Source organism: Alosa pseudoharengus, unplaced genomic scaffold (genome assembly GCF_046254945.1).
Source record: "Alosa pseudoharengus isolate Yale_2024_CS ecotype anadromous, Long Island Sound unplaced genomic scaffold, YU_APseudo_1.1 YU_APseudo_1.1_scf_5, whole genome shotgun sequence".
In the NCBI taxonomy this organism is placed as follows: domain Eukaryota; kingdom Metazoa; phylum Chordata; class Actinopteri; order Clupeiformes; family Clupeidae; genus Alosa; species Alosa pseudoharengus.
Genome location: NW_027468837.1, coordinates 14004492 through 14027223, shown reverse-complemented (window position 1 = coordinate 14027223; position 22732 = coordinate 14004492). Strand labels below are relative to the sequence as shown.

General features: G+C 44.2%; 2 protein-coding genes across 3 annotated transcripts; both read right to left on the bottom strand.

Moving 5' to 3' along the window:
- Positions 1-3814: 3814 nt before the first annotated feature.
- Positions 3815-13345, bottom strand: LOC143103667 (RNA-binding protein 38-like). Its single transcript, XM_076267427.1, has 4 exons — positions 12910-13345; positions 10759-10882; positions 10067-10121; positions 3815-4542 (listed from the first exon to the last, which is right to left on the bottom strand). The coding sequence occupies exons 1-4, from the start codon at positions 13120-13122 to the stop codon at positions 4203-4205; spliced, it is 732 nt and encodes a 243-aa protein (XP_076123542.1). The 5' UTR covers positions 13123-13345; the 3' UTR covers positions 3815-4202.
- Positions 13346-15323: 1978 nt separating this feature from the next.
- rae1 (ribonucleic acid export 1) lies at positions 15324-21987 on the bottom strand. 2 transcript variants are annotated; one of them, XM_076268306.1, is made up of 13 exons: positions 21902-21987; positions 21316-21424; positions 21099-21203; positions 20383-20475; positions 18946-19032; positions 18701-18787; positions 18274-18345; positions 17965-18072; positions 17629-17735; positions 17442-17517; positions 16965-17159; positions 16627-16712; positions 15324-15690 (listed from the first exon to the last, which is right to left on the bottom strand). In XM_076268306.1, coding segments are annotated over exons 2-13 (1107 nt in total). In that variant the 5' UTR covers positions 21406-21424; positions 21902-21987; the 3' UTR covers positions 15324-15689. The 2 variants fall into 2 exon arrangements, with proteins under 2 accessions (XP_076124421.1, XP_076124420.1); XM_076268305.1 differs by lacking the exon at positions 15324-15690 and having other exon boundaries at positions 16623-16712.
- Between the last annotated feature and the right edge of the window lie 745 nt (positions 21988-22732).

Sequence of the window (22732 nt, the reverse complement as noted above, 5' to 3'; positions counted from 1 at the left end):
GAATTCAATGGATCTGAATTGATTGGTCATAGCAAAACTTAATTACCAGCCACAAACCCAGGTCAGCGCAAGGCCTGATAGATCAACTCACTGTCTCAGTCTCATTCCTGCACTGCTTTCCCACTTCCATCTTCTCTGAGGTGGATAGATTCACAGAATCCTTTGTGCCCCTTTGGCTGAATTACACGTTTAAAGGTCAGCTGTTCAATTACCCATATAGGGTCATATACAGGGGCCATCTCAATATGAAGTCATTGAGCTGCAGGATGCTGCTGGTACTGAAGCCATATTCTATTTTTAAATGTATATTTAGATTTTTTTTTAAAAATCAACAACAACAACTTGATGATAAATCTTGACAGCCACACCAAATTTGACAGGCCCCTGTGAAATGCCATGAAGTCTATGTCAGCAGCTAGGGAGAAAGGGAGGGAGACAGAGAGAGAAAGATGGAGGAGGAGAGAGAAAATAGGAGAGAGGAGAGGAGAGACCTCTACCAGGCAGAGGAGAAGTGCTTTTTAATGAGTCGTAGATAACACAAGTTCAAGGCTTGGTGGAAAATGAGCGAAACATTCGGGGTCGGAGGAAAGCCCTTGACGTCACATAAGGGCATGACTGAGCGAGTGCCTGTGGAGTGTTCGATTTTTCAGTAAGGAGAGGGGGTTCAGGCGAGGGTGTGTGTGTGTGTGTGTGTGTGAGCCGGAGGGTCCGTTTGTGTGTGTGGTGACTCAGCATATATAGTGTGCACCTCCAGGCCTGAATGACCTCATAAATCAACCTGACACTCGTCTGTTTCTCCATCCCTTCCGTCAGTGCGTGTGTGACAAGGAGAAATGGGGGCCGTTACAGACGAGAGAAGGAGAAGAACGTGGGAGGAAGAGCTCTCTGAGGGAGTTGTGAATCATAATTATTATTTTTCTAGTACTTCTAGTTCTTCACTTTTTTTGCACATCTTAAATTCATGTGTGTCTCCTAATTAGAACTTGGTTCAAACAGCAAGTCTGTGTCCTTCAAGCAGAATGATTTGTTTTCCTAATGTTTCCTGAAGACATGTGCAAGGTCAGAGGGAAACTATTATGCTGCTAATTTCTGCCCTCTCAGTCTGGTCAGAGTAGGAGTCTCATATTCTTCATGGTTGAGGCTGTTGATTGACTCCCTTTTTTTACTTTGTATTACTTTATATTGTTTCCCCTCAATTAAAGATATGGGTGAAACCTTACTCTGGCCTTGATGCTCATTACTGTAAAGAATAAACCTTGTTTCCTGATTGAATACTACTCTCTGACTGCCTCATTTAACTGTGGTATTAGAAAATGATCATTAATGTGTGAAAAAGGCATAACTGAGAAAATTGGTTGGGAAATATAAAGAAGTTATTGAGGAGGCATCACAGCTATAGTGTTTGTGGGTTAGCCTGGCGGGCCATCCTAGGTGCGTCTAGATTTCTAGGCTATTTGTGGGTGCATGTGTGCCAAATAAATACAGGAAATGCAAAACAAGGGGAAAGGGTGGAGGATTTTTTTTAAGGTATTAACTAATTCCGCAATATCAGAATACTACTCTATATGATGCAAGCCTGAGCATGGGCTGTATATATTTAAATAAATACCCTGACAAGTATTTAGCCCAGTAGTACGCCCACTCTCTGGCTTCACCACCTCAGGCAACACAACAGCTCGCTCAATTTCTTAAACAGCAAATTCATTTGTATTGTACTCCAAAGGCAGCAGGCCTCTTGTGTCCAAGTAGCATTTATTTAAGGCTGTAATTCCAGGGAACAGACTAATTGCAGCGTTGCCAACACTTCGGTGCTTTCAGATACATGGAAATAAACAACAGGAAGCCATCTTGTTTAAAAACGTCCCTGCCAACCAGCATGGACATACCCATGTATGAACAGTAAACAAATGGAGTAGATGTTAACACAGTGTGCTTGACATATATGGTAACCCGAGTCAAAGTGAAAAGAAATCAGATTGAGAGAAAAAAGGTTGTCAGAAGTGTGGGTAGGGGTACAAACACAACCTACAGAAACTCACAGCCAGCAACATGTGCACGAGCTGACCCCCCCAGGGCCCCTCCCCAAACTTCCTCTACCCAGCAACGGCGCATGCTGCCCTGGGCTGGGAAACACCGAGTGCCCCTGGCAGGTGGTACTGTTGAAGCCTGATAACCACAGGGCCCCATTGCCCTGACCCCAGACACACACGCTATCCAGATAACAAGGAACGCTAAGCAAAGACAAGAATGAACTGAACTCATTCACCAGAGTTTACGGCTGTCTTACAGAGGCCCAGTCACGACAACAGACAGATAGAGGCCACAAGATCACATATGGGTTTCAGCTTCATCTTGATAACTGCTGTGTGTTGCTTACATTTGATTATACAGTAGCCCAGAACCCAGAACGGCAAACCCAGTGCTTGTGCATAAACCACACAACCAATGATCAAAAAAAAAACTCAGTTATGTTTATTATACACAAATTCTTTATTTCCAAGACTTTCTTGGTATGGCTTATTCGCAGATGCTGAAATTTACTCTACCAACACGTTCCTCTGTGTAGTCGCATGTGAGCCACTGGACACCTTCTACTTGGGCATACATGCAAATCAGTAGACTCGAGAAAAAGCAAGTGTACAAAAGTTCAAAAATGGTGTGAGGGAATTTGAAAAAAATAATAATAATATTTTAAACATGAATAGGATGTCAGAAGGTGGGTGGGGTTGAGGGGGTCCAATGATCTGGATATACACTCATTCCTTGAATGGAGGCAACATTTACTGCAGTCTATGCACCTGCTTAGAAGCCTGGATAAAAAAAAAAAAAAAAAAAAAAAACATAATCCACAGGTTTTCTTCCTTAAATAGACATAAATACTGCAAATGCACTCACATGTGGCAACATCTTGGAAATGCTGTACACGAATGTCCTTTTCAAGAAAAAAAAAAAACTTTTCACAATCATTTTGGATTAACAGTTTTACAAAATACACAGGCATCTCAGTGTCAGCTACCTTTACATCACGTTAATCCCAAATGCTCCTGAGCCTTCACCCGTAATCCCTGTGTTCAGATCGTACTGAGATAATCTACATCCTCTCAGAATACATAAAAAAGACGAATGTGTCCAACATAAATATTAGGTTAGTGAGAAAAGGAGTAAGGTTGTTTAAAATAAGCGTTTAAAAAAGGAAGGGGGAAAAAAAGTTTTAAAGGAGTTTCATTTTTAAGGCCGCTTTATGTTAAAAAAAGGTAGTCAGTCTGGTGTCTGTATACTCAACAAGTTCTTGTTCTAGAAGTCTCAATGTAGTTGTGTTGTCCTCAGTAAAATCTCCAGAATGGGAGAAGACAAGAGACGAAGAACAAGCAGGATGGGGAAGAGAATAAGAAAAAAAAAATCTAAGAGTGTTCTTGTTTTGTCCAAACATTATCCACGCGGGAGTAGTGAGGGGGAACGCCTCAGTCCTGTGAGGTGGATGAGGGCTGGAGTTGCAGCTTTCAGGTTCAGCACACCCAACACCCGTTCCCAGCTCCCTCTTTTTCCTTCTGTCGTTCTTTCGCCTCTTAACACGCTCTATCCAGCAGCTGATGCGGCCACAACCTAGCAGGGAGGGGAGTGTTCACATGCTGGCGTCCGAGGGGCCTCACTGGACCACAGCTGGAGTTTGGACAGCCAGTCCTGCCTCCGTTCTCATCCAATAACACAAATGTGAGGTTCACATTGATTGAAAATTACATTTTATATATTTATATATATATATATATATATATATATATATATATATATATATATATAAAAAAAATTAGAACATTTGATACTTAACATATATAGACATTAATACAATAAGGATAACCTTGACGACAATGACTTTTGAATAACATAATAACGATAATAATAATAATAATAATAATAATAATAATAGCGATGAAAAGGGGGAAAAGTGAGTTTCTTTTTTTGTTTTTTCTTTGGAAGCCCTTCTGAAAAAGACCATGTGGTGCTGTGGTCTCTATAGTAACCATCTTCCCCTCTGCTAGGCTCCATCCTGATGTTATAGTGCAAATGTTCATCCTAAACCACAACCCTACACCCCAGAGACAACACCCCTCCCCACCCTCCTCCTTCTCTCACTCCATCTCTCTCTCTATCTCTCTCCTCCCTGTGTGTGGGGGCAGTGTGCGGTTGTGGGTCTGGCGCTCCGCTCACTGCATGCGGTCCGGCTGCACGTGTTGCTGGGGGGCGTACTGGATGAAGGCCTGGGGAGCCTGGGGTGCAGCACCCTGCAGGCTCTGGTGGAGGGCTCCAGGGGTTGGGGTTGCAGTGGCGGGGGCCGGGCCTGAGGAGGTGGGGCTGGTAGCGTAGGTGTACCCGACGAAGCCTGGCGAGGCAGAGTACGGGTACTGCTCGAAGGCGGCCTGGGCGTACTGGGCGTACGCAGCGCTGTAGTCCAGGTACTGGGGAGTTACGCTGGAAGCCACCTGTGAGGGGAGCACCAGGCTGGGCTGCATGTAGGCCTGAGGGTAGACGTAGTGCTGGGCCAGCCTGCAGAAGGAGAAACAGAAACAGAGAGAGAGAGACAGAGAGACACAGAGAGACAGGGACAGAGAGAGAGAGAGAGAATGACAAAGGCGTTAGACTCGTCGAATACACCACAGGCGCATTCCTCACAGGGGGGACAAGAACAACACTACTAATCTGGCAGAGATCTGGGAGCTCGCGCTCTCTTGGACGCTTCTCTGGGCCTGCAGATTCAACAGTGAGACGCAAGCCAGATGCCACACCACCCACCCATCACCAGACCAGCAGAACAAAGTGGGGAGGGAGGGAGGGAGAGAGGGATGAATGTGACTGAAGCAGAGGGTGGGGAAAACAACAGGTCCTGTTAAGGCCTGAGCTTGGGCCTGGGTGGAGTGGAGTAGGTGGAGTGGTGTGGGGTGGGGGTGGAGGAAGGAGACAGCCGGTTCAGGCAGCTCTTCTCCACCAGACACCCGCAAGTGTTTTAACAGCTGCCACTCACTGGCACACACACATTTCACACTTAGAGCTAGAGGTAGTCACCTTCAGCTGCCATAGTTTACTGTTGACTTAACAGTGGCGACTGTGGTCTTTTCCTTTGCAGTCAGGGGGGCTTATAGGGGGGGATTTATGATGGGCAGTAGGACCACAGAGGTGACAGGCTCTCAACCAACCCCCTCAGCAACTCGGCGGTAAATATGATGAACCAGGTAAATACAGTTTAAAGCCACACTGTTACACACACCAACTCACACACACAGAGACACACACACACACACACACAGAACAATGACCATAGCCTTTGCCACACAGGAAGAGGCAGACATGACTGTTGGAACAATCTCACACTTTCTTCTTTGGTCTTCTTTTCTTTTTAGAAAGGAAATTTCCACCAGTGTTTCAATTCCAACAGTGTCACCTAATGCCATTGTCCTTAAGAGGAAGACAAACTACCCAGTCATTTTTTTCCAGTCAGTGAAAAGAAATGACCTTAATTATTATTATTATTTTTGTTTTTGTTTGAAGCAACAAAAGATGACCTCCCAATGTCCTCAGGGGAGTTGGGGGGTGGGATGGGGTGGGGGTGGGGGTGGGGGGTCGTAGAGTCGACTCAGACAGCGGGGTGAGCAGCAAGCGAGACGAGACAGTAAGAGACAAGACGAGACAGTGAAGTCACAGCACACCTCCACTCGCTTTGACACAGGAAAGGGTGTGTGAGGGGACATGTGTAACATATCCACCGACACCCAGCCTTGCACACGCGCACACACACACATATATATACACATACTACATACATATATATTTATATATTCAGACACACAACCCCCCCCCCCCCCGCCCCCAAATGGCCAAACTTTTAAAACAAACCACACCACCACACTCCCCCACTGCAAACCAAAAACCATGCCAGAAGCACACGAGACGGCAGTCGTTTAAAATCATCGTGACACTCTCCACGTCAGATTACAGTCACACACACACACACAGAAACACGATAAGGCACTTCAGTTTGTCAAAAGCACACTGCACTGCACTCTCAAGCCATCACTGGCACCTTTAGAGGGGGGAGTGAGGTGGTGGTGGAGGAGGAGGGGTGGAGGCGGTCACATCCTGTGCCCTTCCACTGTTGGGGACCTCCAAACAAGGCCCCAAACGCTGCCTGGACCTCCAGTGTCTTCACTCTCCCCCGCCCTGGTTCAGGCCTTCAGCTAGGAGGGTAGGGAGCAACCAAGAGGAGAGGGATGGTGGACAGTGGTGGTTAGCACAGACACTGAGTTTGGATAGTCAGCATCAATGGGGTATCAGATAACAGAAGAAAATACATTAGCACGCACACATACAAACACACACGCACGCTCACTAGCACGCGTGCACACACACACACACACACACACACACACACACACAATAAAAAGACAAGCTTTGTGGTCTGAGGCGCCCACACAAGCTCCTCTTTAGTCCTTTGGCTCGTGGGGGAAAAAGAAGGCAGTAACAGCTTTGTTTAAGCTCACAGCCAACCAGGCATGGGCGACAACACGGTCAAGGACGTTTTTGTGTGCGCTCTTGCACATGCATGCTCACACACGCGCACACACACACGCGTACACATACAAATACCCTGAGCAAACACAAGTCTTGCTCTTCTTGGCTCACACTCTTACACACACACAGACACACACAGACACAGACCCCTAGCCATGGTACACAGTCTCAGTCAGTGGGCACTGAACAGAACAGTCCATCACAGAGGAAGGCCACCCTGCCCTGAGAGTAAACAGCTCCTCTCCCTCATCTAGGGGGAGGGCGGTGGTAGTGGAGTGGGGGGGAGGCCAGGCTGTTCAGTGTGGTTCAGTGATCTACTGCAAGAACAAAGCATTTGAGTGTAGAGGAAGCTGGGTGAACACGATGAATTCAGAAGCCTGAAACATCCACCCGACTCGATCTGAAATAAGGCTCGGGCTTCTGACATCCCCCTACCACTGACAAATACAGCAGCTGAGAGGCCTCTGACACACACACACACACACACAGACACACACACAAACAAACATTCGCCCACACCAAAGCAGTCATGTGCACTGTAACAGAGGTATTTAAAGGAGGATATTCAACCGTGTATTACTGCAGCAGTGGATGCTCCACAGACAGCACCTCTGCAGAGCTAATAATAAACCACAGTGGGCAGGGGGAAGTATGAGAACGGCTACGCTGTGGCTAAATGCTGCCTCCGGAACAGGCCTGAGAAAAAGCCACGCAAAATGAAATGAAAGAGAAACTTGCAACAGATGACTGTTTTGAGTGAATTGTAACCAAGCTTGCTCATTGTAGCTGAACTGAAACTGATATGAAATCAAAAGAGAACATGAGGAAACTGCAGGTCGGTCTGGAGGAAGTTTCAGAGACAAATGCATTGAGCAGATCGAGTCTGACCACTGGCATTTTAACCTGTGAAGTCATCTCTTTAAAATTCGCCCAAGTAAACATCTCCATTGTTGGTTATGTTATCTTGTGAAATGATGTATTAACACAGGAGAAACAGGCAACAAGAGGGAAAGAGACAAAACATCTCCTTGGGCCACTAAAACACAGAGAGAGAGAGGAAGAGAAGAGAAGAGAAAAAGAGAGAGACAAAGGTCACAAGGTCGTGTGACTTTTTGCTGACGGCCAACGGGTACCAGGCATGCCAATTGGACAGAAGACAGCATCTAGCACATTCATCACACCACCCTAACAACCTCTACCTCTCTCTACTACTACCCCCCCCCCCCCCACACACACACACCCACACGTCTAATTTAGTCGAGAGGTGACAAAAGCACACAATTAAGCCGGTGGTTATTAAGCTTATTATCACAAAAAAGGGAGGAGGGGTGTGGTGTGGTGGGTACTTTCGGTTTCAAATATGAAAACGTGGTGCGCTGACAAAGGCAGTGGTAGATTTTACCCAATTAGTCCTGAGGAGTGAGGTTTCTGATCCGCACCATCCCCACCCACCTTCTGGATTCCTCAACCCCCCCCCCCTTCTGTCTACCACCCCCCTCACCCCTCTGTCTCTGTGCCCCCTAAGCACCCCTCCTGTCTCACCAAGGTGTCAACTTTCAATCCCTCTGTCTAATCACTCCCTGACAATGCCTCAGAATCTGATCCCACAAAAGAAAAAAGAACAAAAAAAAAAAAAGGATTGAACTCCTTCACTAAAAAAAGAAAAAAAAAACAAAATGTGAAAGTGAGTGTTGTGAAAAATGCTGGATAAAATGGGACGTTTGAGGAACCGGGACTATTAATGTGAACAACACACACACACACACACACACACACACACACACACACACACACACACACACACACACACACACACACACACACACACACACACACACACACACACACACACACACACACACACACACACACACACACACACACACACACACACACACACACACACACACACACACACACACACACACACACACACACACCAGCTGTAACTTCTAGGCTCGGTCTACGTGACCCCTGGTGCCCCATTCCCGTGTGATCCGCTGAGCACAGCCTTGCTGCCACCGAGCTGTGAGCAGCGAGCCGGCCGAACCCCACAAGGCCAGTCACGCGCAGCCATCAAACCCGCCACCGAGCCGCCCAGGGGCAAAGAGTGAGGAAGCTCAGAGCTCACACATATAAACACACCACAACTGCACAGTACACATAAAAGTCCCTGAGCTCCCACTGTCTATAGCCCCTGAGGGAGAAAGACAGGTGTTCTCAGTCAGTACAGGGGGACAGAGAGAGTGTGTGCGTTTGTGTGTGTGTGCGTGTGTTTGGGGAGAGGGGGGTATTGGGCTTAAACTTGTATGAAGGGTGTAATTGAGGGAATAAGAGCTAGCACCTGTCAGATGCAAATGTACGAACACACACACACGCACAAACATGTACGTGACAGACGGCAGGTGTCACTTGACATCGCTCCGCCTTGTCACCATGGCAACCTGCTCTGTGCTTAATGGAGAAACTCTAGTAACAGAGCACAGCAGAAACGATCTCACAAGTGAGACAAGGTTGAAAAGAACACCCCCCCCCCCCCCCCCCACCCAACCCTCCCCTCCTCAAGCGAACACGGCCTCCCCAGAACAGACAACAGCCACACAGTCTGTTGCCATGGTGAGTAAACCAACACCGTCTGAGACTTCTCGCCTCGTGGCAATAACGTGGGTTTAAGGGTAAGGACAGCAGAGTTCACGACAGCAGAGCCCAAGCGCCAGTGACTTCGAGCACCTCTTCAAGCGCACAGACTCCCCGACGGAGACCGAGCGAGCACAGTCCTTGGTGTGGCCTCCACTCGAGGTCAGAGTTCCGGTGCTGCATTCAGCCTCACAGTGAAGGAATGAGTCTCTGACATCCACCGGGGAGGGCAGAGCAAAAACATTGCCGGCAGCTGCAGTCCACGTGGCTCTACTCCAGCAAAGACCGAGAGTAGGGGTCATTTCCAGACTTTTGCCCCGAGTACTAATCTAAAGTCCCCCCCCCCACTGGGCTGAGTCTATGTCCCCTCACAGATCACCACATTATCTATACAGACACCCAAAGACCAAGCTGACAGGAGAGGGGGAGCTAGAGGAGGCAAGAAACACTGAACTGTGATACTGACCGCAACGCTTGCAACAAAGAGAAACAAAGACGCATCACAATGGACGTGGGCATGACCTAGCCATGTCTTTCTAAACAGAAGGTCTTGACGGTGAGTTATTGTGTGTGGCGAAGTAACAGCAACCCTAAAGACAGCCTGATGGGATAAAAAGTGAAGATATTAACCCTTCTGACAGTGTTCTACCGGTGTGACAGGAATGTTGGAAATTGCACATTATAAAGAATATCTGGGTTCAATGAGTTCAAGTATAGATCTATCTATCTATAAGGCTCGGAGTTAAACATGGAATTATCGAACCTTTCATTGCTGCAGAACTGAATCTGTTAGAATGTTGAACTCCCCTGCTAAAGGATCTTTGGTTAAGGACTTAGTATTCTGTGTGGCGTTTCAGCATTGACTTACCCATACTGCCTTTGGATCAGTGCGGGGTGAATTGGCTGCACACCAAGAGAGATACCTGACGGATACACAAAATGACAAAGAGGGCAGTTCATAAACATGCTGTGGACAGCTAAGGAGATGCTGTGTTACATGGCATGTCAAAATAAATGCCAGTGCCTCCAAAGGCATGCTGATAACTTGCAAATTAATATAGAAGACCCCCCCCCCCCACGACCACTTAATTTCCCTCTATGAGCGGTGGACCACAGTAAAGCCAATGCCATCACCAGATGAGCTTCAGAGATAATTACGCGGTTTAGAAAAACAGGCTCTTAGAGAGTACTGCTGACATGTTAAAACCTACTGGTGTGTAGAAATGGTGCTGGGGATTTTGACAGCAAGAGGAGGAAACGCTGTGTATAAATGCAAAGATCTTTACGTGAGGAGGTCTGGATATTATCGGCTCTTTGTGTTTAACGGGTGTGGAAGTGGTTGTAAATACACAAACGCGAGCAGTACCACGCAGCTGGAGGATAGTGGTGAGGGAAGGTGAAAACAAAGAGCTAGAAAAGAATAAAGACACTGGGCTGAGTGTGCGAGACCCTCTGCGGTATCCATGATTGGTTGTGTTATTGTTAATGTGACTGTTATTGTTACGGCAGTGTTATTTTTATGCGACAGTTACGGTCTGTGTGGTGCTGCTCTTTATTTACCTGTCTGCATACTGCGGGGCTTGGCACCGAGGTAGGCTAGATTAACGTTGGCCTTCCTCCCATCAATGATGGGGTTGGGGTCTTTGCAGGCGCGGTCTGCCGCCCCCCTGTCTGTCATGGTCACCTGGGACAAACAAAAGGCACATGTTGAAACGATAACATCCACTCTAACTTTATGGACAAATCCCTGTTAGTCCATTCTTAGTAAATAAGTGGTAGACCACCCTGCCATCTCCCCACCCCCAAATCACAGGCAAATTCACTCATGGTTGCCTTAAAACCACATGAACAAAGAAGCACTTTGGTTAGTGGTACATAGTGGAGAAAGTCAAAGTCATTAATGATTTTGGTAAACAACTATTCTTCAAGACTGACTGTTGACCTAGATATATTCTGCAGATAACAAACACATTCCTACTTATGTTATGAAAACATACATATCCTTAGAAAGCATGACCATGTGCCCCATATAGCTCCATTATTTGTCCTACAAGTACAAATCCTCTACAAGCAGTCTACAAGGAAAGGGATCATTATATCTACAAGCAGTCTACAAGGAAATGGATCATTATATCTAGGTTTCTGTGTTGTAGATTTTCTCTAGCATGACATGGACCACCACAATCCCAGAAACACGCACCCACATATCTCGGAGCCTGTTAGACCAGAAACACCAGACGGTGCGCTGGGTTAGCCGTTAGTGGCGGAACTAGGGCTGTTCCTCTCACTCTCTCAGCACCCCACGTATTGTCTTACAGCTTGGTCTCACACACACGCGTGCGCGCACACACACACACTAACACACACACAAACACACGTTTCCACGAGAGTGTTTCTTTTCCATCCCTTCTTTGGCTTCAGTTCCTGTGGTGCTACTATGAAAGGCTCGCTCACAGACTCCCTCATAAATATTTGCATAATTACCTTGGTCCCTGTCTGTGTGTGGGTCGAGTTATTTCTTTTATCCTATGTACACCAATAATACTTGGAGAAGGAACTGGGAGAGTGCCCGCGTTTCCAATGCATCTCAAGCATGTGTTTAGGACTGCTGATAGGACAGTTTTGCCATTTTAAATCTCTAAATAATCTTAGAACTCCATGGGGGGCGGGGGGGGGGGGGGGTGTTCAAGGATGAGCTTTTGCAAATCCATGTGGTTGGGTTGAACTGTAAGTCTCCTCATGGCAGTGCCAGGTGATGGAAGGGGGAAGGGAACTGATGAGGAACTAGGGTCTGCCCTGAAAGGGAGACCTTTGACCCCTGCTCATGCATGTGTGTCAGTCCATCTTTGGAGAAAGACATGATGCCTACTTACATGACGGTTATGACTACATAAATACCACTTTAAGGGCTGAGTGCTCTTATCCTTTGCCTTCACCCCCTCCCCCCAATTCAAATATCACCATAAAAAGCAAGGAGAGCCCACAAGTTCATGCGAGCGTGACCCTCCACTACTCCAGAGCTCTTCCAGAACGTGTACCCCCCCCCCCCCCCCCCCCCAAACAAGACTGGGTGGATGGTGGGGGCAGCATATGTAATATACAATCAGCTTATCTCCACTCGTACAACTAGTCGTCGAGTTACAAAGAAAATACTGTCTGCGTGTGGGAAAAGAAATCATCGTCATGGCATTTGCTGCTTTGAGTTGCATCAAGGAAAATGCTGCTTTTACAGACAGATGCTTTGCAGCTCTTTCGTGTCGCGTGAGAGATACAGTCGACATGATTTTAAGAGATTCTTCTGGCAAGACGCAGTCTAACTAGGTGACAGACGTCTAATGTAAATACATCCTTCTCTCCTTCATACTTCTCCTACATCGAAGATAAATAATACATATCTGACAAAGTCAGTTTTTAATAAAAGCATTTCATAAAACAAGAGGTTATAAGCGGTTATTGCAATCTGGGTGTTTTTAATCGATATATGTATGTGACCACCACCCCAGACACATTGTCCGAGGTGATAGAATGTCCGTAATTTACATGACTTGATGAGATTATAGATGGGCTAATGGTCGTCACCAACTGATGGAAATGTCTTTAAAAGTTCCAAAGAAAACTACATAAAATAGATTGGAGCATTCGCGCATTAACATTCCCTCACTCTTACACGAGTCAAGTAGCGTTATCGAGAAGTCAATGCTAAATACTTACAAAGCCGTATCCTCTGGATTTGCCCGTCTGTCTGTCCGTTATCACCACAGCCTCATCAATGTCACCGAAAGCCTCGAAGTACTTTCTGAGGGAGGCATCGTTGGTGTGGTAAGGCAAACCACCGACAAAGATCTTCGTGAAGGTAGTGTCTTTCTGAATAGCTGTTGGATGCATAACTTCATGCGCGCCGTTCACAAATGGGTGCAGAAGCATTTGTTCCGTATAACGTTAAATGACAAAACTGAGACGACGGGGTAACCAACTGTTAACAGTTAGCGAGCTGAACACAGCAACCCGCGCTGCGCAACTTCAATGACTTCGATTACTGGCAACACTTCGATTGTCCCTGCGTCTCAGCTCCAGTCTGATGTCCCTCTAGTATTTATCCCAAGCGGCACATGCCTAATGTACAGGACCGGTCAAGTCCACGGGAGACCACTTTCTATTGAGAAACTACCGACTTGTTAGTTCCGGGTATTTATATACCAACTGTGGCAAACCACGCCTTCTCATCATTTTGGCCTATGACAACAGATCTTGTCTGTAACTTCGACGTGGTCCCTCCCAAGTCCCCACCCCAAATCTTTTGCACCTGCTTTTGTCCTTAATCAAACAAAGGAGCTAGACTGTAGACCACTCTGGAAAGCGCGCTCAACGCCACAGAAGATATTCATATGAGTAACAGCACTATGTAAGGGTCTGCAAATTTGTTTGATCGGTTTTTAATTAAACGCTTTTATTTAATTACATAGTAGCCTAACACAGTGGGTTTACACACATGAAATTACATGCCTTTACAAGAGATTTGCAACGTGTAGCATAATGTTGAATGATGCAGTGAGGTCTATTTAGTTTGCAAACATTTGTTGTTGGGGACAACAGGCAATATATTGGACACTAGTTTAAGCCCAACTGAAATACTGCCATGTGTAAAACCACTTCCTTATCGCCTAGTTACCCACATCTTGGCAACACAACAGCACAAAAGAATATTTCTTGCCTCAACCCGCCACTAGCCCGCCTTATCCTTCAGTTTATTAAACAGAGAAAACATCGTAAATATAGACTTACTGATTGTCCGATAACGAATGAGTTGTGGTGTCATGGCTTGAAACTAGGCGTGCGTATTGCTCTGACAATTTGTGAGGTTGAGGTAGGCCTTGTTCACATTGAATTGGCAATGAAGCTTGGTCACCACAAATTATGCATGCAATTCCCATAATAACTCAGTCGGGTTACTGTGTGTGCAATGCAATAAAGAAAAACTATTAAGTAAGCAAACTTCTAAGACCTACTACATATAATTCTGAAGTGAAGCTCAGATATTACAGTATACCTATTTGGTAGAGAATTGCAGCTTTAAATGTAAAAAGATTGTCTTCTTCATAATGGGTGATATCAGTCTGTTTCTGATCAAATGGTTGAACAACCTCTGTTGTAGGCTAAATAAGCATAAACAGTTGGACATGTACAGTAGGCTTATGGCAGCAAATCAGAGAACATGCCAGGGCAAGCAGTAACTGTATAAACAGTCACCACTTCTGCTGCCTTTAAATTCATTTTACTGTTGGTAGCCAAGGTAAATATCCCCTCAAAGGTGAGATAGTATTTTCTGGTATATGGGAGTATTGTACGCAGACCTAGTACAATGCTCACATTTCTTTTTTATTTGTTGACATGGGAGGAGGGGATGGGGGAGTCAAATCTAAAACGGCTGACATCCAGACTTAGAAGTGGATGAGACCCCAATCACACATCAGGCAGTCTTGTCTCCGTCAGTGTGGAGGCCCTTTCGGCTTCTTTGAAGGCGTCTGCTAAGTGGCCCCGGCCGTACCTGACAGCGAAGCGCCACTCTAATGACCATAATAAAAAAGTGGCCACTTTCACACCTCTTCTGCTGTGAGGATTCCAGTCTTCTCACATTTGCCCTTTGTTGCTCGCCTCCTGCTTGTCATTCATATCCTTTTGATAGAATCCCCGCGTTCACACTTCCGCAGGCCTCTCGCAGCCTCACCTGTGGGATCCGTGGGCTTGGCTTTGATCCTCGACCTTTGCTTGAGAAGGTTATACTTTGTTCCACTGAGGTGAGGCCCAGATAAAGCACAAGCCCTCCCCCTAATGGACAACTGTTGTAACGACAGTGGTGTGGCGAGGATTTGTCTGACTGACAAAGTCTTCCAGGCTTGCTAGCGTTTTATGATGGCCATCACCACAAATTAGTCATTTTTTTAGTCATTTTTCAGGATATAGTTATCGGTTAGTTATTAGTACAACTGTTAAGTACAGTCAGTTAAGTACTCACAACTGTTACAAGTTATTAGTGCAACTGTTCAGTCAGTTAAGTACTCACAACTGGCACCAAGTAGTTCTAGACACACTTGGAAAAGACAAAACTACATTCATAATCCGGAGAGTCCTGGAGAGAATTATTTATTGAGTTTACATTTTCAAGATCGAGCTACACCAAGCAATGACAGTAAAGCAAAAGGTAAAACAAGTCAGTGTATCCTCTGGGGAGCCATGTAAAAAAAATAACTGCAGACATGAATATAAAAAGACAGATTTTACCATGAACAATTATGATGAGCAACAGAAAGAACGGCTACCCTCATGTGGCCCGTAGCCACAAAGCGGTCATCACACAAGGACAGGTTGGCCCCTTCTGATTGGTCCATACACAGTACGCAAAGTCTCGCCATTGGTCCAGGTGTAAGCCAAAAGGGGGTTCTCTCTTGTATATACACACTAAAGCCGCTCCTCGAAGTTTCCGACGTGACGAATCTAAAGACATGGAGGGGAGTAGTCAGTCATTCAAACATTCAGCATTGAGTTTTAAAGGAGGTTTATTGTTTGCTTCTCCCCACCACCCCCACAAGCAACAGGTAGATTCACTTCGCAAATGTCAACATGACATTTAATATTCAATCTGCATTAGATTCTTAATCTCCTTTGGTTAATTTCAGCAACATCCAGCTGTATTTAAACACACAGATTTTCCTAAAAAAATATAAATGCATCTCATTAAACTGCATTCTTTTCACTGTAGAATACCTGATTATCTTAGTTTTAAGTAGGAGTGAGTGAAATTCCAATAAGCGCTAGCATGAGTGAAAGTTAAGACTGCTGGAATCGAGTATGCTAGCTCTGCTACATAGAGCATCTTGTCTCCCTGACATCAGTGCAAACTAAAGTGCGAGCATGGAGGAACTGTTAACGTCACCGACTGACTATCGATCGACCCGGGTTTTGAATTCCCCCCGTTGCGAGTCTGTGTCGTTTTGGATAAAAGCATCTGTTAAATACCAGTCAACTTTAACTTTAAAGCAGTACAGCCCTTATTTCATCAGGAAGTCCCATCTGCCACTCTGGGCGAGGCTGACGACATGCTTAATGCCATAGCACTCTCTGGATTCTGAATCCAGCTGTTCTTTGATTCAACTTATTTAAATTAATAAATAATTAAAACAAATAAATAGTGAATAAAATGACAAGCAACTCCCCCTCTCCACCCCACCTCAAGAACAGCAAATACAGCCAATATTCCTGACCCCACCTCCCAGCATGCACTGCACCAGGGGCTTGTGGGGCAGAAGAGCCCTGGCCATGCGTCCCCATGTCCCTGAGAAAGAGAGAGAAGTCGGCGCAAAAGAAGGCAGGCAGCCTTGTCTGGTGACACCGTCTCCTGGGTAATGGACACGATGGCTGCTTGGCTCTCACCATTTCTTGTTCCGAGGCTTCAACTCCTCGGCAGCGTTTCGCAGGAAGATGTAGTTCTTCTTCTGGGGATTGTAGTACTCATGGCCCTGGGTAAGACAGACAGGGCAGGTTAAAAATCATAACTATTCAAAGAAGCTATGAAAAGCCAGTGCAGCAGTCACTGATTTACTGGAAAGCTCCATCGTAAATCACTAACATAATGTGTAACGGAAAAGGGGTAATGTCACTGCCTGACAATCGATCAGCCAAGGATTCACAAACATACGGTTGTGAGTCTGTGTTGCTTTGCTAAATACCAGTAAACTTCAACTAACTTTAACTTTAAGATCGCGTCGCACCTTTGACCAATCATAACTGGAGGAGTAGGCAAAGATATTTCCATTGTTGTTGAAGCAGCAGGCCGTGATTGGCTGATCCAGCTGTTCCGAGGTCTTCAGCTTGGTGCGGGCATCCTTGTCCCAGAAGCTGAACCGACCATCTGAGCCCACGGTTGCCAAGGTGCCATGGACAGGATGAAAAGCTATAGCATTCACCTGGTAAAGAAACAACAGGATCAAAACGCTGATAATAGCGGAGACACTGATCCATAACCAAAAACCTACAATTTACATGTCTCTGGCATGACAGGCTGTGTCAGAGAATCGACTGTTTTGCTGAGAATGTGTATTACTATTCTCAAGGATTCTCTGGTAGAACAAGTCATTCCTCTTTCTAGTTACAGGACTCTGTACTCTGGGGAAAAAAAACAACCAATGGAGACTAAAATGTCTACTGTGTACCGAATACACTGAACTATACTGAATAGCAAGGCTTACAGCGTAGATATCCTGGGGAGTGGCAGTATTGGTTCCATTGGATCTATGGCACTTGAAGGTGAAGTTGTCCTTGGCTCTAGAATACAGGCCAGCACACGAAAAAAATATTTAGCACCAATCCTTTAGTGTGTATTTGTCGGACTCCACACTTAATTAAATCCATTAAAATAAACTAATGAATACTCACGGATTTGGAGGATTTATGTAATGAATAGCCACCCGTCCCTCAATGCTGCCGAGCGCAAAGCCTGTAGGCTTGTTCTGCTTGTCCTTGAAGATGGCCACACAACGATGCTGCACAGAAATTTACGAAATTACTTCATAAATAATTATTAACTAATAAATGATTTAAACTTCATTATTTGAAATTTAGAAACAATAAAGCAATGCATGTGGCAACAAATGACATAACTGAAGCAGAGGGGTATTTTGTTCACATCTCTTTAAATTCACACAACACCCATCAACATTAAACACTGTATCACTGTATACAGGTCAGAGTGGAAAATAGATCAGAGCTTACCTGGTGCTTCAGAGGTGAATCTATTCTTCGGAACTCTGATGGCTGATTCTCCAGCTGATACACAATCAGACCTCTCTCTGCCGTGGCAACCACCGCCATGGGATACACCTGAGATAGGGGAGAGACCAGTCACATCTTTCCTAAATACTATGAATAACTAATACAGCACATTAACACAGGGCAGAGGTTTCTTCTCTTTCTCTTTCATTGCTCAGTGGATTGACAGATGATGAATGACAGATAAATTACTATTGTGAAAAGAGTGCATTTGAATGGAAGCATTTTTTGGAGGAAAGTTTCATTCCTCACCACGTCGGCACAATAGCTACGCTCTGGCATCTGCAGTGACATCATGGGGTTTGGGGAGCGTGTGTCCCAAAACTGCCAACATAGTAAGAAAAAGGGATCGGAGAAAGAGAGAGCGAGATAGATTAGCTATTCAAGGAAACTACAAAAATATTTTTACTGCCACACAGACTGCTCCATCCAAATACGTCCTTTTTTCATTAAAACATGCTTGAAGACTGTAGTTTTAATTTTACTTGGTATTTGAATTCAAACAGTTCGAAATGTAGCATTTTGGTTTGAGCGAGTAAAAGTCTTATCACACACACTCACATATCACATGATGTTTCCGGTAAAACTGTACCTCAGATCAAATTTATTTCTTATTCATTTTTTCCTTTCTTATTATTTTGTTTTTATAAGCAACCATCCCAGATAAATTATGTCTTACCTTCAGTGTTTTGTCCCAACTTCCTGTCATGATACAGCTATAGTTAGGAGCCTTTATCCAGTGAATTGATTTAATTGGGCCCTCATGCTAAAACAAGAGCAAAATTAGTTTTGGAAGACCATAAACGTTTTATGATGCATCATTAAATATGACTATCAGACAGAGGTCTTATGGGAAAATAAAAATCAACATCTTACAGAAGTTAGGTCACAAGTAGCCTGTTGATTAAATATGTGCTGTCTTACCTGTGCAATCTGCATGGCCTGGTTGCTGTTCAGATCCCACATCTTGGCTGTTTTGTCACATGAGGCAGTGAAGACTTTACTCCCATCCTGTAAAATTAAACATTGCATAAGTAAGCACTGCTGTTGTATCACACAGAAGAGCAGTTTCCAACTTAGGCATGTGAGAAGTGTATTTAATAGTCTCTTTAAACATAGGTGGTCATCTATGTCTACATGTATTCAGACTCACTATAGCCATGCCCCATATTAAACATTTCTGTCTGCCAAAAATCCAAAGTTTAAGGAGATGGTGGGTCATGACTTGTGTGATTATTTTACCATTATTATTTTTGTATACTTTGTATTCTTGAATACTTGATTTCACCAGCTCCCTATAGGTGCTAGAATTAATCTCAAAATTTATTAGAAATGTATTGATACATTAAATTATTCTGACTAGTGATATGGATAGAGGTTGACCGTTTTTTTCTATGGCCGATGCTGATATTTAGAAATCAGGGTCAGCCAATGCTGCCGATTTTGTTTTGGCCGATATTTGCCCGTTTTCTCCCCTCTATTTGCAGGATAAAATGTAACACTAATAACTTAAGTTGATTAATTTTGTGTATCTTAACAACAGCATTTATTGAACATGTATGATCTCTTTCTTCAATCTAAATTTTATGTCTTCACTGCAGGTATATAGCATAGGCTACTTAAAACTAAAACCATGTAGGCTATAAACTGAATAAATGAAACAGGTTGACGATTAATAATGTTCTAGTATAGGCTGTCTTCAGCTTCAAGTCATTCTATGCTTCCATTAGTCCATGCATATTACAGTCTAACATAATGTTTGTTGGTAGACACTGTTACAAGCCTAATAGACATGATCTAGTGATCGCAAAAAAGAGAAAACCTTGTTGTACTACATGCAAGGACACAAACCACAAGCAATGACATCGTAGAACATACAGAACAAGGTAGCCTGGGAAGACCCATACGATGCCAACAATGCTAGAGGAAAGGTAACTGCACTAATATATCTGCACTTTGTTGCTGGACATATCAACAAATTACTAGAGTTCCCTCTCTCAAATTAAAAGGGGCATTGTCAGCATCAACTCTAGGAAAGGAGGAGTTTTTTTTTTCACCATCGTTCCGATCAGCTCCATGCCTGTGTGCGTGTGTGTGTGTGAATGCCGTTAAGCCGTTTTCTCCAAGGAACAACATTGTTGTACTCCTCCAAAAGTTCTGGCTGGGGTCTGACAGTAATTTCACACAAGGGGCAGCGTGCGTCTCACGTGTTCTAGAGCAACAACAAAACTGGGCTGTCTGCGGATGCGCCTGACTGTTAATCGTCCTAATATACCCGGACATGGTCGATGCCGATCAATCGGTTGACCTCTAGAAATGGAACAATAGTGTATGGTGTGCGGTGTGCACATTTTCACATACGTCGCTCCAGCAGACATCCAGCACTGGACCTGTGTGCATTTGCTGAGCTTTAGGCACCGTTTGGCCATTGTCCTGCACTTCCCAACACCGCACCTGAGGGAGAGAGAAAAGGTTTTCATAAAACAAGTGAACATATTTATGACAGTGGCCATATTTTTTATGTGCCTTAAAGATACATGGTTGCTTCTGCAAAGACTTTTAAAGTGTAAGTAATGTCTGCTAACATTTTTGTCAACATGCTGTTGGAGGTGCAAACAAACGCTGCATCGCCCCTGAGATGACATAGTAAGGAGCTGGCTCAAGGGTTATAAAAGTATCTTGTGGTGTTTAGTTGTATAATGAAAGCACCGTTTTTATAGCCATCTATGTGTGTTCACTTCTGGCTCCTTGGCTATCAATTTGGTAAATATAGCAGGCTATTTGACATCTTTAGAACACTAAACATATCGGAGGTGTCAAATGTTGACTTACTCCAGTCTAGATTTTTTTGACGTTAATCACTCCTATGATGTATTGCTATTGTCTATCCAAAGTAAAGTGTCTGTTTTGAAGTTGACTGATGGTCAAATCAACCAAAAATCCGATATTGTTTGCACCATAGAATGTATACAGTCTATGGTTTGCACCTCCAAGTGGTCTGTGACGTACAGTAGGTTTGTGTGAAAGAATAAAACAAAGGACGAGGCGAAAGCTTTGGATTTTCAGACAACACTTACATCGTTGGCCCATGAGCCTCCAATGAGAAAATTTCCCGGGAGAGTTGGGGGGCTAAAGGCCAGACAGCTAATGCTGTCATCAGGTGGAGACGTCACCTCTACATCCTTTGGATAACATATTATATGCCACGGAAAAGAAAAAGGCATTCGGTCAGTTACTACATTTTAGTTATATTGTAAGATAAAATATATGATTAAATGAAAAACATACTGTTACCTTCATTGGATTATGTGTGTCTGTTGTGGCACTACCAAACACACTTGTTCCTCCAGTACCAAAACCGGCGGTTGTCCCAAATAAACTCATGGTGGGCTGTGCGGTGTTGCTGCATAGAGCATGGATACACGTGTTAGTTTAGATTCATGGGCAAAAATCCGACAAAAGACGGTTTGCTACGTTATGTCAAACTAATAGTTGGCTCTCTGATACTGGAACATGATTATGCTAGTTGGCAAGCTAACAACACTGCAAGCTATCTGCTAAGTTCGTATAATAGTAATGAGCTGCATATAACGAATACAATACTTTAATTCTCTATTTCAAATGTCACAATACTGCAACATAGCGAAGCTATTATCTTAATATATATATATATATATATGCACTTTCATAGTGCATAGAACTGTCGCAATTCAAGGCGGGTAATGTTAACCGTAACGTATATCTAACAGCCAACCCCACGATGCTAGACAGTTAAGTTTGACATTACCGGTCCTTCTTTGGTTCAGTATCTTAAAATATCACATGTACTTCCTTCTGATAAGTGTGACATTACGTTTTAAGAAATACATGTGTAACTAACCTAATGTAGAACGTTATTCCATAAAGTCGACACAGGCCATGAAAACGTCGCACGTCCGTGAGCCGAAAATCTAATATCGTCGCAGGTTGATGACATAATCTTGTATTGCCGTGTGACGTATGGTAAGCCGTTTTGGCCAGAAACAGCTAACCTATCAAATAATAATAGTCATTTCAATCTCTTTCAACTGCTGGAAGGAATCATAACTCGAATATATTAGATCTATTGAAAATAATGAATTAATTCTGTAAGTTAGAAACCAATATATATATTTTTAGCGTGTTTCCAAAACTAGTAGGACCTGCCATAGAGGAGGATGCAGATTGCAGAATGGACTGTACAAAAGGGTCTGAATGAATTCATGCAATCCATTACCTGAAAAATCTTTGTGTCTCCTTTTTCAACCCAGTTAACTGCATTGTCCAACATTGTGCACTTAACACAGGTCATTTCATTACTGTGTTAATAATTTCATTATTCATACATTACTATGTTATTTCATTACATTGTTACCTGGCTGAAGCCAGAGTTTTCCTTTGTAAATTAATCCCTATTGTGGATGTTCAGGTCACAGTTAACACAGGAAGAATGACAGGGTGGAAACACCAGACTAAACTTGGTGGCACTGCACTGTAAGTAATTAAGGCCACATATATTTTGGCAAAATTATGCTTATATTTGATCTAATCCACCAATCAGCAATCTCCTAACAGGCTGGAATAGTGTATGCATTCTGAGCACATGCACACAATCTATGGAGAACCAGAGGACCATGAGTGGAGTAGGCCTAGACTAGCCTGAGATAAGCCTCAGTCACAAAGGGATGTCGGT

Bases quoted from the DNA above. Each gene is read 5' to 3' on its own strand.
- LOC143103667 (XM_076267427.1), bottom strand. From the start codon at position 13,122: ATGCTTCTGCACCCATTTGTGAACGGCGCGCATGAAGTTATGCATCCA. The intron at 10,883-12,909 runs GTAAGTATTTAG...TGTTTGTCCCAG, and splicing joins AATCCAGAGGATACGGCTTT to GTGACCATGACAGACAGGGG. The intron at 10,122-10,758 runs GTAAATAAAGAG...TGTATCCGTCAG, and splicing joins GCCCCGCAGTATGCAGACAG to GTATCTCTCTTGGTGTGCAG.
- rae1 (XM_076268305.1), bottom strand. From the start codon at position 21,405: ATGAGTTTATTTGGGACAACCGCCGGTTTTGGTACTGGAGGAACAAGT. The intron at 18,346-18,700 runs GTAAGACATAAT...CTATGTTGGCAG, and splicing joins GTTGGGACAAAACACTGAAG to TTTTGGGACACACGCTCCCC. The intron at 17,518-17,628 runs GTGAGTATTCAT...CCTGTATTCTAG, and splicing joins TACATAAATCCTCCAAATCC to AGCCAAGGACAACTTCACCT.